At 44.4% G+C, this 15,584-nt stretch overlaps 1 protein-coding gene across 2 annotated transcripts in view; it reads left to right on the plus strand.

The window, feature by feature from the left end:
* Window positions 1-15,584, plus strand: part of LOC109879228 (ventricular zone-expressed PH domain-containing protein) — a 150,748-nt gene that overhangs the window by 26,593 nt on the left and 108,571 nt on the right. For both annotated transcript variants that reach the window (XM_031791207.1, XM_031791208.1), the window contains one exon: window positions 5,367-5,541. In XM_031791207.1, coding sequence (XP_031647067.1) covers window positions 5,367-5,541 — 175 coding nt within the window. The remainder of the gene's footprint in view (window positions 1-5,366; window positions 5,542-15,584) is intronic.

A 15,584-nucleotide genomic window follows, 5' to 3' on the forward strand; every position in this document is an offset into this window, starting at 1 on the left:
CCAGGTATGCGTTATCATGGCGGTAGGGACACTTCCAGGTATGTGTTATCATGGCAGTAGGGACACTTACAGGTATGTGTTATCATGGTGGTAGGGACACTTCCAGGTATGTGTTATCATGGCGGCAGGGACACTTCCAGGTTTGTGTTATCATGGTGGTAGGGACACTTCCAGGTATGTTTATCATGGTGGTAGGGACACTTCCAGGTATGTGTTATCATGGTGGTAGGGACACTTCCAGGTATGTGTTATCATGGCGGTAGGGGTGGTAGGGACACTTCCAGGTATGTGTTATCATGGTGGTAGGGACACTTCCAGGTATGTGTTATCATGGCGGTAGGGACACTTCCAGGTATGTGTTATCATGGTGGTAGGGAAACTTCCAGGTATGTGTTATCATGGCGGTAGGGACATTTCCAGGTATGTGTTATCATGGCGGTGCGGACATGTCCAGGTATGTGTTATCATGGCGGTAGGGACACTTCCAGGTATGTGTTATCATGGCGGTAGGGACACTTCCAGGTATGTGTTATCATGGCAGTAGGGACACTTCCAGTATGTGTTATCATGGCGGTAGGGACACTTCCAGGTATGTGTTATCATGGTGGTAGGGAGACTTCCAGGTATGTGTTATCATGGCGGTAGGGACATGTCCAGGTATGTGTTATCATGGTGGTAGGGACACTTCCAGGTATGTGTTATCATGGCGGTAGGGACACTTCCAGGTATGTGTTATCATGGCGGTAGGGACACTTCCAGGTATGTGTTATCATGGCGGTAGGGACACTTCCAGGTATGTGTTATCATGGCGGTAGGGACACTTCCAGGTATGCGTTATCATGGCGGTAGGGACACTTCCAGGTATGTGTTATCATGGCGGTAGGGACACTTCCAGGTATGTGTTATCATGGTGGTAGGGACACTTCCAGGTATGTGTTATCATGGTGGTAGGGACACTTCCAGGTATGTGTTATCATGGTGGTAGGGACACTTCCAGGTATGTGTTATCATGGTGGTAGGGACACTTCCAGGTATGTGTTATCATGGTGGTAGGGACACTTCCAGGTATGTGTTATCATGGCGGTAGGGATGGTAGGGACACTTCCAGGAATGTGTTATCATGGTGGTAGGGACACGTCCAGGTATGTGTTATCATGGTGGTAGGGAAACTTCCAGGTATGTGTTATCATGGCGGTAGGGACATTTCCAGGTATGTGTTATCATGGCGGTGCGGACATTTCCAGGTATGTGTTATCATGGCGGTGCGGACATTTCCAGGTATGTGTTATCATGGCAGTAGGGACACTTCCAGTATGTGTTATCATGGCGGTAGGGACACTTCCAGGTATGTGTTATCATGGTGGTAGGGACACTTCCAGGTATGTGTTATCATGGCGGTAGGGACAGGTCCAGGTATGTGTTATCATGGTGGTAGGGACACTTCCAGGTATGTGTTATCATGGCGGTAGGGACACTTCCAGGTATGCGTTATCATGGCGGTAGGGACACTTCCAGGTATGTGTTATCATGGCGGTAGGGACACTTACAGGTATGTGTTATCATGGTGGTAGGGACACTTCCAGGTATGTGTTATCATGGCGGTAGGGACACTTCCAGGTATGTGTTATCATGGTGGTAGGGACACTTCCAGGTATGTGTTATCATGGCGGTAGGGACACTTCCAGGTTTGTGTTATCATGGTGGTAGGGACACTTCCAGGTATGTGTTATCATGGTGGTAGGGACACTTCCAGGTATGTGTTATCATGGTGGTAGGGACACTTCCAGGTATGTGTTATCATGGCGGTAGGGGTGGTAGGGACACTTCCAGGTATGTGTTATCATGGTGGTAGGGACACGTCCAGGTATGTGTTATCATGGCGGTAGGGACACTTCCAGGTATGTGTTATCATGGTGTTGGGACACTTCCAAGTATGTGTTATCATGGCGGTAGGGACACTTCCAGGTATGTGTTATCATGGTGGTAGGGAAACTTCCAGGTATGTGTTATCATGGCGGTAGGGACATTTCCAGGTATGTGTTATCATGGCGGTGCGGACATGTCCAGGTATGTGTTATCATGGCGGTAGGGACACTTCCAGGTATGTGTTATCATGGCAGTAGGGACACTTCCAGGTATGTGTTATCATGGCGGTAGGGACACTTCCAGTATGTGTTATCATGGCGGTAGGGACACTTCCAGGTATGTGTTATCATGGTGGTAGGGACACTTCCAGGTATGTGTTATCATGGCGGTAGGGACATGTCCAGGTATGTGTTATCATGGTGGTAGGGACACTTCCAGGTATGTGTTATCATGGCGGTAGGGACACTTCCAGGTATGTGTTATCATGGCGGTAGGGACACTTCCAGGTATGTGTTATCATGGTGGTAGGGACACCTCCAGGTATGTGTTATCATGGTGGTAGGGACACTTCCAGGTATGTGTTATCATGGTGGTAGGGACACTTCCAGGTATGTGTTATCATGGCGGTAGGGACACTTCCAGGTATGTGTTATCATGGCGGTAGGGACACTTCCAGGTATGTGTTATCATGGCGGTAGGGACACTTCCAGGTATGTGTTATCATGGCGGTAGGGACATGTCCAGGTATGCGTTATCATGGTGGTAGGGACATGTCCAGGTATGTGTTATCATGGCGGTAGGGACACTTCCAGGTATGTGTTATCATGGCAGTAGGGACATGTCCAGGTATGTGTTATCTTGAGTGTAGGGACATACTGTGCTTGTCCAGGTATGTGTTATCATGGCAGTAGGGACATGTCCAGGTATTTGTTATCATGGCAGTAGGGACACTTCCAGGTATGTGTTATCATGGCGGTAGGGACACTTCCAGGTATGTGTTATCATGGCGGTAGGGACATGTCCAGGTATGTGTTATCATGGTGGTAGGGACATGTCCAGGTATGTGTTATCATGGCGGTAGGGACACTTCCAGGTATGTGTTATCATGGCAGTAGGGACATGTCCAGGTATGTGTTATCTTGAGTGTAGGGACATACTGTGCTTGTCCAGGTATGTGTTATCATGGCAGTAGGGACATGTCCAGGTATTTGTTATCATGGCAGTAGGGACATACTGTGCTTGTCCAGTTATGTATTATGGCAGTAGGGACATGTCCAGGTATGTGTATCATGGCAGTAGGGACATGTCCAGGTATGTGTATCATGGCAGTAGGGACATGTCCAGGTATGTGTTATGAGTTCGGTAGGGACGTTCTTGTGGTGCACAGTAGTGGTCGACCGATTAATCGGAATGGCTGATTAATTAGGGACGATTTCAAGTTTTCATAACAATCGGTGATCGTCATTTTTGACACCATGGTTGATTACATGGCCGATTACATTGCACTCCACGAGGAGACTGCGTGGCAGGCTGACTACCTATTAGGCGAGTGCAGCAAGAAGCCAAGTTAAGTTGCTAGCTAGCATTAAACGTTATAATTAACAATCAATCTTAACATAATCACTCGTTAACTACACATAGTTGATGATATTACTAGTTTATCTAGCTTGTCCTGCGTTGCATATAATTGATGAGGTGCCTGTTCATTTCTCATCGAATCACAACCTACTTCGCCAAACGGGTGATGATTTATCAAGCGCGTTCGTGAAAAAAGCACAGTCATTGCACCAATGTATACCTGACCATAAACATCAATGCCTTTCTTTAAAAAATGTTTCCCATGCCAAAAAGCTCTTGAATTGAAATTGAATTGAAATTGAGAGAGAGAGAGAGAGAGAGAGAGAGAGAGAGAGAGAGAGAGAGAGAGAGAGAGAGAGAGAGAGAGAGAGAGAGAATAAGCTCCTTGTCTGGTTAGTCTTCATTAGTGAGCTCCTTGTCTGGTTAGTCTTCATTAGTGAGCTCCTTGTCTGGTTAGTCTTCATTAGTGAGCTCCTTGTCTGGTTAGTCTTCATTAGTGAGCTCCTTGTCTGGTTAGTCTTCATTAGTGAGCTCCTTATCTGGTTAGTCTTCCTTAGTGAGCTTCTTGTCTGTTCTGGAGTTTGAGTCTGATGGCTGAACTCCTCTGAGTCTCTGGATGAGCTCCTTTAATCTGAGAGCAGCCTGATATTACAGTGACTCACTCTAATAGGACTGTGCATGGCTGTGCGTCTGTGTGTGTGTGTGTGTGTGTGTGTGTGTGTGTGTGTGTGTGTGTGTGTGTGTGTGTGTGTGTGTGTGCGTGTGTGTGAGTGTGTGTGTGTGTGAGTGTGTGTGTGTGTTGGTTCCTCATATCAACAGAGAGAGGACGGTGCTGTTGTTTTTAGTAAGACTCTTGGACGTGCAGTGAGAAAGCCTTGCCTGCACTGCCACCTGTTGGAAGTACAGAAGTATGACACTTTTCTAGCCATAAATATGAGTTGAGGATTAATCCCTTATAACAACACTGTACTGTAGCTCATCAGCTCTAATGGTAATACACCATGTGTTTTATAGTATAGTTGTTTTCTGATAGAATATAATATAGTTGTTTGGGTATGTTTCAGTGTTTGTCTTATGGCGATAGAAGATAGTAGCTCAGTGGTCACCAAATCAGGTTTTGGTCACCTTCAGACCATAGGACTCATGCATTAACACAACTGATTTTAAAAAGTCTGGATACAATGTAGTTCTTCAGGAGAAAAGTTGGACAGTACTTTTGCATATTTCTAGCCCTTCTAAATGTTCCCAAACCATCCCCTTGGGGGCGCTAGTAGATGTTAAGTTAGGCCCTGGGATACCACCGTCTACATGCAGAGAAACATACACTCTCCCCTTGAGCTCAGAAATGAGTCTTTATGTAAAGAGAGCCATCTGTTTATCCTCAGTTCTGTTCTGTTCTGTTCTATTCTGTTCTATTATGTTCCCTTAAATTGTCCATGTGCATCACTGTAGGCCCTAAATAGGATGGACACACACACACATCATACATGTTTGAAATCTGTGATGTAACTGGTGAGAACGTCTATGGTCTACTCTAGTCCATTATTCAGATCAGCACATTCTGATCTGTTATTGTTACTCAGATACCGTGGTTCTAATGTCCCAGTTGATTGGAGTGTGATACCTACATGCCGACACTGTGGCATGGTATAAACTAGAGCTGTTATAAAAGGGGCCCGGGGCCACATTATATAATTGGGTACATGAGTGAATATACACTGAGTATATCAAACATTAGGAACACCTTCCTAAAATTGGGTTGCACCCCCCCCACCCACCCCTTTTGCCATCAGAACAGCCTCAATTTGTCTGGGCCTCAATTCTCTCTCTCTCACACACACACACACACACACAATCTCTGTCTCTCTCACACAATCTCTCTGTGTCTTTGTCTCTCTTCTCCCTGTCTCTCTCTCCTACAGAACTACAGTCGTCCCCCAGTGATGGCTCTAGCAGTGCCGGTGGCAGTGAGGTTTCTGCAGAGAGGCAACAGAGAGCTCAGTAGAAACATGTCCAGTTATCTCTCTCTGGCTGCCATGGCTAAGGCTGAACTACTGGCAGAACACACAGAGGCTATCACTTGCAGCGTGCTGGGAGGTAGGACACACACACTCGCACACTTGCACACACACACACACACACAGAGGCTATTACCTGCATTGTCATGCTGATTGAATTCGAATAACAGACTGGAAGCTTCAAAAGGAGGGTGGTGCTTGGAATCATTGTTCTTCCTCTGTCAACCATGGTTACCTGCAAGGAAACACGTGCCGTCATCATTGCTTTGCACAAAAAGGGCTTAACAGGCAGGGATATTGCCGACTGCTGGGGTAAAGTCATTTTCTCTGATGAATCTCCTTTCCGATTGTTTGGGGCATCCGGAAAAAAGCTTGTCCGGTGAAGACAAGGTGAGCACTACCATCAGTCCTGTGTCATGCCGACAGTAAAGCATCCTGAGACCATTCATGTGTGGGGTTGCTTCTCAGCCAAGGGAGTGGGCTCACTCACAATTTTGCCTAAGAACACAGCCATGAATAAAGAATGGTACCAACTAGAGGCCAACCGATTATGACTTTTCAACGCCGATACTGATACCGATTATTGGAGGGCCAAAAAAAAGCCGCTACCGATTAATCGGGCGATTTTTTACATGTATTTGTAATAATGATAATTACAACAATACTGAATGAACACTTATTTTAACTTAATATAATACATCAATAAAAATCCATTTTGCCTCAAATAAATAATGAAACATGTTCAATTTGGAAAAAGAAAGTAAAAGTGCAATATGTGACATGTAAAAAAGCTAACCTTTAAGTTCCTTGCTCAGAACACGAGAACATATGAAAGCTGGTGGTTCCTTTTAACATGAGACTTCAATACTCCAAAGTAAGAGGTTTTAGGTAGTAGTTAACATAGTATTTATAGGACTATTTCTCTCTATACCATTTGTATTCCATATACCTTTGACTATTGGATGTTCTCATAGGCATTTGAGTATTGCCAGTGTAACAGTATAGCTTCCGTCCCTCTCCTCGCTCCTACCTGGGCTCGAACCAGGAACACATCGACAACAGCCACCCTTGAAGCAGCGTTACCCATGCAGAGCAAGGGGAACAACTACTCCAAGTCTCAGAGCGAGTGACGTTTGAAACTCTATTAGCGCGCACCCCGCTATCTAGCTAGCCATTTCACATCAGTTACACCAGCCTAATCTCGGGAGTTGATAGGCTTGAAGTCATAAACAGCGCAATGCTTGAAGCACAGGGAAGAGCTGCTGGCAAAATGCACAAAAGTGCTGTTTGAATGAATGCTTACGAGCCTGCTGCTGCCTACCATCGCTCAGTCAGACTGCTCTATCAAATATCAAATCATAGACTTAATTATAACATAATAACACACAGAAATACGAGCCTTTGGTCATTAATATGGTCGAATCCGGAAACGATCATTTCGAAAATAAAACTTTTATTATTATCGCATATACACTGACTCTGCGTGCAATGAACGCAAGAGAAGTGACACAATTTCACCTGGTCAATATTGCCTGCTAACCTGGATTTCTTTTAGCTAAATATGCAGGTTTAAAAATATATACTTCTGTGTATCGATTTTAAGAAAGGCATTGATGTTTATGGTTAGGTACACGTTGGAGCAACGACAGTCCTTTTTCCGGGAATGCGCACCACATCGATTATATGCAACGCAGGACACGCTAGATAAACTAGTAATATCATCAACCATGTGTAGTTAACTAGTAATTATGATTGATTGATTGTTTTTTATAAGATAAGTTTATTGCTTGCTAGCAACTTACCTTGGCATCTTACTGCATTCGCGTAACAGGCAGGCTCCTCGTGGTGTGCAATGAGAGGCAGGTGGTTAGAGCGTTGGACTAGTTAACTGTAAGGTTGCAAGATTGAATCCCTGAGCTGACAAGGTAAAAATCTGTCGTTCTGCCCTTGAACAAGGCAGTTCACCCACCGTTCCTAGGCCGTCATTGAAAATAAGAATGTGTTCTTAACTGACTGCCTAGTTAAATAAAGGTTAAAAAAAAAATACAATTTTTAAAAATCGGCCAAATCGGTGTCCAAAAATACCGATTTCCGATTGTTTTGAAAATATGGCATATGGCAACTAAGTGGCTTGGGGAACAAAACATCGATATTTTGGGTCCATGGCCAGGAAACTCCCCAGACCATAATCCCTTTGAGAACTTGTTGTAAATCCTCAAGAGGCGGGTGGACAAACAAAACCCACAAATTCTGACAAACTCCAAGCATTGATTATGCAAGAATGGGCTGCCATCGGTCAGGATGTGGCCCAGAAGTTAATTGACAGCATGCCAGGGCGGATTGCAGAGGTCTTGAAAAAGAATGGTCAACACTGCAAATATTGACTCTTTGCATAAACTTCATGTAATTGTCAATAAAACCCTTTGACATTTATGAAATGCTTGTAATTATACTTCAGTATTCCATAGTAACATCTGACAAAAATATCTAAAGACACTGAAGCAGCAAACTTTGTGGAAATTCATATTTGTCATTCTCAAAACTTTTGGCCACAACTGTACCCACACACACAGACGCATTTAGTATTTCACACTTACAGATAGACATGTTCCACAACTATAGAGGGATGTGATTGTTTCTGTTTTGTTAAAGGGAAACCTCCCCTATATTAAATAATCTGACAGGGTATCAGTGTTCCTGAACAGAGGATCTTGGCTGAGATCAGTTTAAAGAGACAGAGACTGGTGTCTGTTTTTTCATTCCTTGCCCAATACACAATTCAGTCATATTAATAAAATAATATCAGAGGAGGCAGTTGAAAGAGTTGATCAGTTTGTGTCATGTCTCACTTGCCTTGTTAAGCCCTTTCATTCCTCAGGCCAGACAGAGCAGCATGGCTTCCAGCCTGACTGTGGGTTCGAGCTGAGGGATCACTCTTAAGTGGCCCTCAGATCTGTGGCTTAGGTTTACAGGCCCACCCCAGGCTACAACTGAACACAGCTGTCTCATGTTTTAGAGCTGGAAGGCTCTCAACAGGCTGTGTAGCCCGGGCCCCATTGCCCTGGATAGATAAGGATCTCCCAGCAGCGCTGTAGCCATTACTCCCTATATAAGACTCAGGAGAGAGAGTCAGGGAGGTGTGTGTGTGTGTGTGTGTGTGTGTGTGTGTGTGTGTGTGTGTGTGTGTGTGTGTGTGTGTGTGCGTGCGTGCGTGCGTGCGTGCGTGCGTGCGTGCGTGCGTGCATGGTAGTGGTAGAGGGGTAGTGGAGGTTTCATGAGGACCCGAGCGGTCCAGTCTCATTTAGACTGTTTGTGCAGGTTCATATGAATGTTTGTATTATACTTTTGAGTTGAGGTCAGCCAGTGGACTATACTGATAAAACTGAAGAGGTACACCATTTTTTTCAATTTTTTTCCAATTGGTAGTTACAGCTTTGGTCCATTGCTGCAACTCCCATACGGACTCGGGAGAGGTGAAGGTCAAGAGCCGTGCGTTTGCTGAAACACTACCCTGCCAAGCCACACTGCCCACTTAACCCGGAAGCCGGCCGCACCAATGTGTCGGAGGAAACACCGTCCAACTGGCGCCCTGCCCGCCACAGGGGTTGCTAGAGCGCGTTGGGCCAAGGCCGAACCCTCCCCTAACCCGGACGATGCTGGGCCAATTGTACGCCGCCTCATGGGTGTCCCGGTCTCGGCAAGATGCGATACAGCCCGGGATCAAACCCGGAACTGTAGTGATGCCTTTAGCACTGCAATGCAGTGCCTTAGACCGCTGCGCCACTCGGGAGGCCTGAAGAGGTACACTCTTAGAAAAAAAGGTGCTCTCTCGAACCTAAAAGGGTTCTTCAGCTGTCCCCATAGGATAATCCTTTGAAGAACCCTTTTTGGTTCCAGGTAGAACCTTTTGGGGATCCATGTAGAACCTTTTCCACAGAGGTAGTAGTAGTAGCAGAAGTAGTTGTAGTAGTCGTAGTAGCAGTAGTAGTAGTAGTAGTAGTCGTAGTAGTAATAGTCGTAGTAGTAGTCGTAGTAGTAGTAGTCATAGCAGTAGTACTAGTAGCAGAAGTAGTCGTAGTAGCAGTAGTAGTCGTAGTAGTAATAGTCGTAGTAGTAGTCGTAGTAGTAGTAGTAGTAATAGTCATAGTCATAGTCGTAGTAGTAGCAGTAGTAGTAGTAGTAGTAATAGTCGTAGTAGTAGTCGTAGTAGTAGTAGTCATAGCAGTAGTACTAGTAGCAGAAGTAGTCGTAGTAGTCGTAGTAGTAGCAGAAGTAGTAGCAGTAGTAGTAGTAGCAGTCGTAGTAGTAGTAGTAGCAGCAGTAGTAGTCATAGTAGTCGTCGTCGCCGTCGTATTAGCATTTATATTATTATTAGTAGTAGCAGTAGTAGCAGTAGTAGTAGTAGGAGTAGTCATAGTAGTAGTAGCAGAAGCAGTAGTAGTACTAGTCGTCGTCCTCATTGTAGTCGTATTAGCATTTATATTATTAGTAGTAGTAGTATTGTTATTATTATTATTAGTAGTAGTAGTAGTAGTAATATTAGTTGTCGTCGTAGCAGTAGTAGTAGTACTAGTAGTCATCCTCGTCGTAGTAGTATTAGCATTTATATTATTAGTAGTAGTAGCAGTAGCAGTAGTAGTAGCAGTGGTAGCAGTAGCAGTAACTGTAGTAGTAGTCGTAGTAGTAGTAGCAGAAGCAGTAGTAGTAGTAATAGCAGTAGTAGTAGTAGATGTTGTAGTAGTGTTAGTAGTAGCAGTAGTAGTAGTAGTATTGGTATTATTATTATTAGTAGTTGCAGTAGTAGTAGTAATATTAGTTGTCGTCGTAGTAGTAGTAGCAGTAGCAGTAGTAGTAGCAGTAGCAGTACTTGTAGTAGTAGTAGCAGTAGCAGCAGTAGTAGTAGTAGTTGTCCTCGTCGTAGTCGTATTAGCATTTATATTATTATTAGTAGTAGCAGTAGTAGTAGCAGTAGTAGCAATAGCTGTAGTAGTAGTCATAGTAGTAGTAGTAGTAGTTCTAGCAGAAGTAGTTGTAACAGTAGTATTAGCAGTAGCAGTAGTAGTAATACTAGTAGATGTGGTAGTAGTAGTAGTACTAGTAGATGTAGTAGTAGTGTTAGTAGTAATACTAGTAGCATTATTATGGTAGTGGGTGAGCCTACATTTTCCTGGAAACAGATGGTTTTCATTATAACTTTGAAGATAAGCTCTGACTTTGAAGATAAGCTCACCTAAAGCTGTTTTTTTCTGAAGCTGGTTATTACATACTAAAACATACATAGTAATAAATCACTGATAGGTACTAAGGACATCAGCTTTGAGGAGCACTAAGTAAGATGCCTAGTTAGGGGGCTCTTTTCCACGCTCCCTTAGAGTTTGTCATTATGTTGCCTCCTCCAGGATCCCAGTTGGAGCACCTTGTTACCCTCTTAAACATGGTTAGACCTCGTTAGTGGTTTTCCTCAGGGACCGTCATTAGTTTTGCTCATTAGGGATCTGTTTACCCCCCCAGGCCTCAAACCCTCTAGTGGAGCCTGAGTGATGACAGTTTTCCACAATTGTTTCCACACGTTTGCTGAATCTTTGGCCCATTTTTCCCGAAACTCTAAACACAGAACACAAAACCACAAACACAAAATGGAAAACTCTACAAATCTCTAGCAAAAGCAAACACTGCATTCAAAACTGTTTTATCTCTTTCCAAAATGTTTTTGATGACACACACACCCATCATATGAATACATCTGTCTACCAACCAACAACACACTGATGTGCTCAACACAAAACACTACTATGAATATCCCATCATTAGTTTTATGCCTTTTGCATTTTCAGTTTTACACTGTAGCCGGTTATAAAAGATTGTTACAGTAATGTATACCTACTCAAATATACATAAATTAACACACACATGCAATACAGTAACAAAAACTGTGTCATTTATTTCCAAAATGCTGTATTTTTGAACACTTGTACAAAAATAAAAAATGAAAGTGTCTCATTCTTTCAAAACTCTAAACAAAAAAAGACAAAAACACATGAAAAAAAAATTAAAAAGACATTAGGCAGCATCCTGCCTCCTATTTTGGTCTGGCCCAAGCACCTCATCTACATCACAAGTGATGTTCTCCATGGCTACACACCGGGGAAAGAATCATCTGGAGTGACGGATCCAGCCGCCGAAAGCCACCACGTCAACTTCACCACATGCATCCTCCATTGTCTGGAGAAGAGGGTTGCGTGTGAGGGGATGGCGGTCATACACCTTCCATCGCCATACCGAGAAGAACTATTCAATTGGGTTTAGGAATGGGGAATATGGTGGGAGGTATAGAACAATACATTTTGGGTAATCGATGAACCAGTTGCGGACCAGAGCAGCCCGGTGGAAACTCACGTTGTCCCAGATGACAATATACCTGGGCTGCTCTGGTCCACCCCTCTGCTCGCCTGGAATGAGGATGCCATGTAGTGTGTCCAGGAATGTGATGAGAAGGGCAGTGTTGTAGGGACCAAGGTTGGCATGGTGATGGAGGACGCCTTGCTGGCTGGTGATGTCCCCTCCACACTGTCCATGGACATTCACAATGGCACGGTGGTCAAAAATGTTCCGTCCCCATTCCATTTTTGTTGGATAGGTTGAAGACAGCCTCATCAATGTAAATATAAACGTGCTGAATTGCAGCGGCATCCAGCTCCACGACTCTCTGAAACAGACAACAAGACAATATGTGACATAGACCCAGAGCAGTCAATATGGTGAGGTACAATACACTGGATTACAGTACTGTAATGTGTCTATACAGTGCTGATATGATAGAAAATTCACATTTAGTACTTACTTGCACATATTCGTAACACTGTTCTTTAACCCTCTCTGACTTTCGTTCAAATGCACCTTGTAGACCTGTTTCATCTGGATTCAGTTGCTCTGTAATACACGGTCCAATGTAGACAAGCCCACCTGGTGAATGTTATTGAATATTGTGTCTGCAATTACCGTATGTGGTTCTGGATTTCTTGTAGTCTAATGGTATTGTATGCCACCACCATGTTCACAATAGCGGTGTCCTATACTGGTGTGAACAGCCGGTGTCTTCCACAATGGCCTGGCCGTCTCTCAGTTCTGGTGTGAACAGCCGGTGTCTTCCACCATGGCCTGGCTGTCTCCTGTACTGGTGTGAACAGCCGGTGTCTTCCACAATGGCCTGGCCGTCTCCTGTACTGGTGTGAACAGCCGGTGTCTTCCACAATGGCCTGGCCGTCTCCTATACTGGTGTGAACAGCCGGTGTCTTCCACAATGGCCTGGCCGTCTCCTGTACTGGTGTGAACAGCCGGTGTCTTCCACCACGGCCTGGCCGTCTCCTGTACTGGTGTGAACAGCCGGTGTCTTCCACAATGGCCTGGCCGTCTCCTGTACTGGTGTGAACAGCCGGTGTCTTCCACCATGGCCTGGCCGTCTCTCAGTTCTGCAGAAGATCCACAAATATATGATTGGTTGCAGTAAACAAAAATAATGAATTTTCTTTCAATTTGAAATGACGTTACTGTAACATAGGCCTACTGATATGTCGGACTGCAGTATACTACAGTATACATACATACATAAAGAGCATAGTGTAGATGGTAGGTAACTTACCGGCTGTCATTTCTGAATGTACGGATGATAGATGCAACTGTGTAGCAGCTCAGGTTTGGCTGAACTCTCTGCCCAGCCTCCCTCATACTCAATCCATGGTTGAGCACATGGTCAACCAATGTGGCCCTGATCTCATCGGAGACAACTGTCCTTCCTCATCCTTCTCTTACTCTCGCTCCTTCACCTATAGCTCTTGCTTCACCATTGACTTCCATTTTCCTCCAAAACAGGAGAGCTCATCTGTAGCCTTTTATAGTGCTAATGCTCTGATTTCTAAGTTCAGCAATTCAGCAACTAGTGGTTACACCAGTGAGGAGTGGGTGTTGCCAATTGGTGTATAGCGCTTGGCATTGTGATTGGCGTTGCTTTCCAAAGGGACTAAAGAGATTTTAACTGTGAATGCCTAATGTAGAGAACTCTGTGTAGTGTTTTGCAAAAAGTGTGATATAAAATGTGTGTAAAGCAGGAATTATGCTTGCAATTTTGCAGACTTGGTTTAGGGATTTGGTCCATGCGTTTCAGGTTTCGGTGATTGCATTTCAAGTTCCAATTGTTGTGTGTAAAAAATTGGGAAAAACGGTAATATAAATGATTAATATAACTGTTTAATTAATAGAACTGATTTATAGAACTGGTGGTAGAGGTTACCACAGAGGATCTAGCTGTGTGTGTGTGTGTGTGTGTGTGTGTGTGTGTGTGTGTGTGTGTGTGTGTGTGTGTGTGTGTGTGTGTGTGTGTGTGTGTGTGTGTGTGTGTGTGTGTGTGTGTGTGTGTGTGTGTGTGTGTGTGTGTGTGTTTTTCACACAGGTCTATTGACACAGGGTGTGAGTAGTCTACTACAGGGGAGTAGTAGACTACTGGAGCGGCAGGGTAGCCTAGTGGTTAGAGCGTTGGACGAGTAACCGGAAGGTTGAAAGTTCAAACCCCCGAGCTGACAAGGTACAAATCTGTCGTTCTGCCCCTGAACAGGCAGTTAACCCACTGTTCCTAGGCTGTCATTGAAAATAAGAATTTGTTCTTAACTGACTTGCCTAGTTAAATAAAGGTAAAATAAAATAAAAACTTTGAACAGGGCCTTTCCTGTTGTAAAGGGACTAGAAGGATCCATAGATGTGTGTGTACGTGCCTTCAAGGAGCAGTTGTATGTCTGACCCCCATCCTGGGCCCCCTCTCTCCAACCTCCACGACCTGTCATATGAAATCAAGCACTCAGGGTTAACCGTTTGTTTATCCTGTAAATGATCCTGGAACGTGTGTGTGAATAGCTCACACACTTCATGACCTGTACGGTCAGCTAACACTTCACACACATTATGACATTGTGTTTGTGTAACTCACCTCATCCAGCTTTAGTGTGTGGTGGCCACCTTGGTGATGCAATGCACTGTGGCCATGTTGTGAACACCATTTTGTGAACACTCATCACATAATCAATTACTGCCGTGCTAAGGTAAATGACTCCTGTACAGTATAAACATATCCCCTCTTATCGAACCGTTCAACTGTTTTTATGTTCTCACGTACCTAATCCTCTTTTGTGAAATTACCGCAATGATCCTCCTCCATTTCGTCCTTCCCTTGACCAGATTTGATGCGTTAATGGAAACCATATTGTGCTAGACCAATCACCCGCAGCGTAGGCAGTTGCACTCCTGCCCTGGAGAGTCTCAGTGGTGTTGTGGCAGCTGAGGCACTTCCTGCTTTGGGGGGTCTGTTCTCCGGGCTCAAGTATAAACACTGCCACGGTCCAAAGCTGAAAGTGGGTAACAGGCCAGTCCAACACACGTACACATGCACACACACACACACACACACACACACACACACACACACACACACACACACACACACACACACACACACACACACACACACACACACACACACACACACACACACAGTTACATAACAGCGTATTGGGAAATGGCTCTTGACACCCCCCAGTTAAAACTGGCATGGTTAAGTCTCATGTTTTATTGGTTTGGGGTGCCTGCTGCTGTGAGTCAGCTAGTGCTGGTGATTTACTGTATATTGTCTGTGTTTAAGGCATTTTAACATACCCTATGTCAAGTTCAAATGTAGTTTTATCGACTGTTTTATTTTGCACTTTTTGGCACATCCACCGTGTGCTTTGCTACTCTGGACAAATATTTGGGAGACGGGGGGATGGGGGGTGGAAAAGGAGGAAGAGTGGAGAGGGGAGAGGGAGACATATAGGGCACAGGAAGTGGTGAGAGAGTTGAGGGAGAAAGGGAGAGGAGAGTAGAAAGGGGGTATGTAAACAAAAACTCTGGCTCTCCATTAAACAGAGACTCTCCATTGTTTTAGCTGGAATAGAGCATTTATCAGAATTTTATTTTTATTTTACCTTTATTTAACTAGGCAAGTCAGAAACTGGTTGAGAGAATGCAAAGCTGTCATCAAGGCAAAGGGTGGCTACTTTGAAGAATATATTTTGCTTTGTTTAACATTTTTTTGGTTAC

Source organism: Oncorhynchus kisutch, linkage group LG15 (assembly GCF_002021735.2).
Source record: "Oncorhynchus kisutch isolate 150728-3 linkage group LG15, Okis_V2, whole genome shotgun sequence".
NCBI classification, from domain to species: Eukaryota; Metazoa; Chordata; class Actinopteri; order Salmoniformes; family Salmonidae; genus Oncorhynchus; species Oncorhynchus kisutch.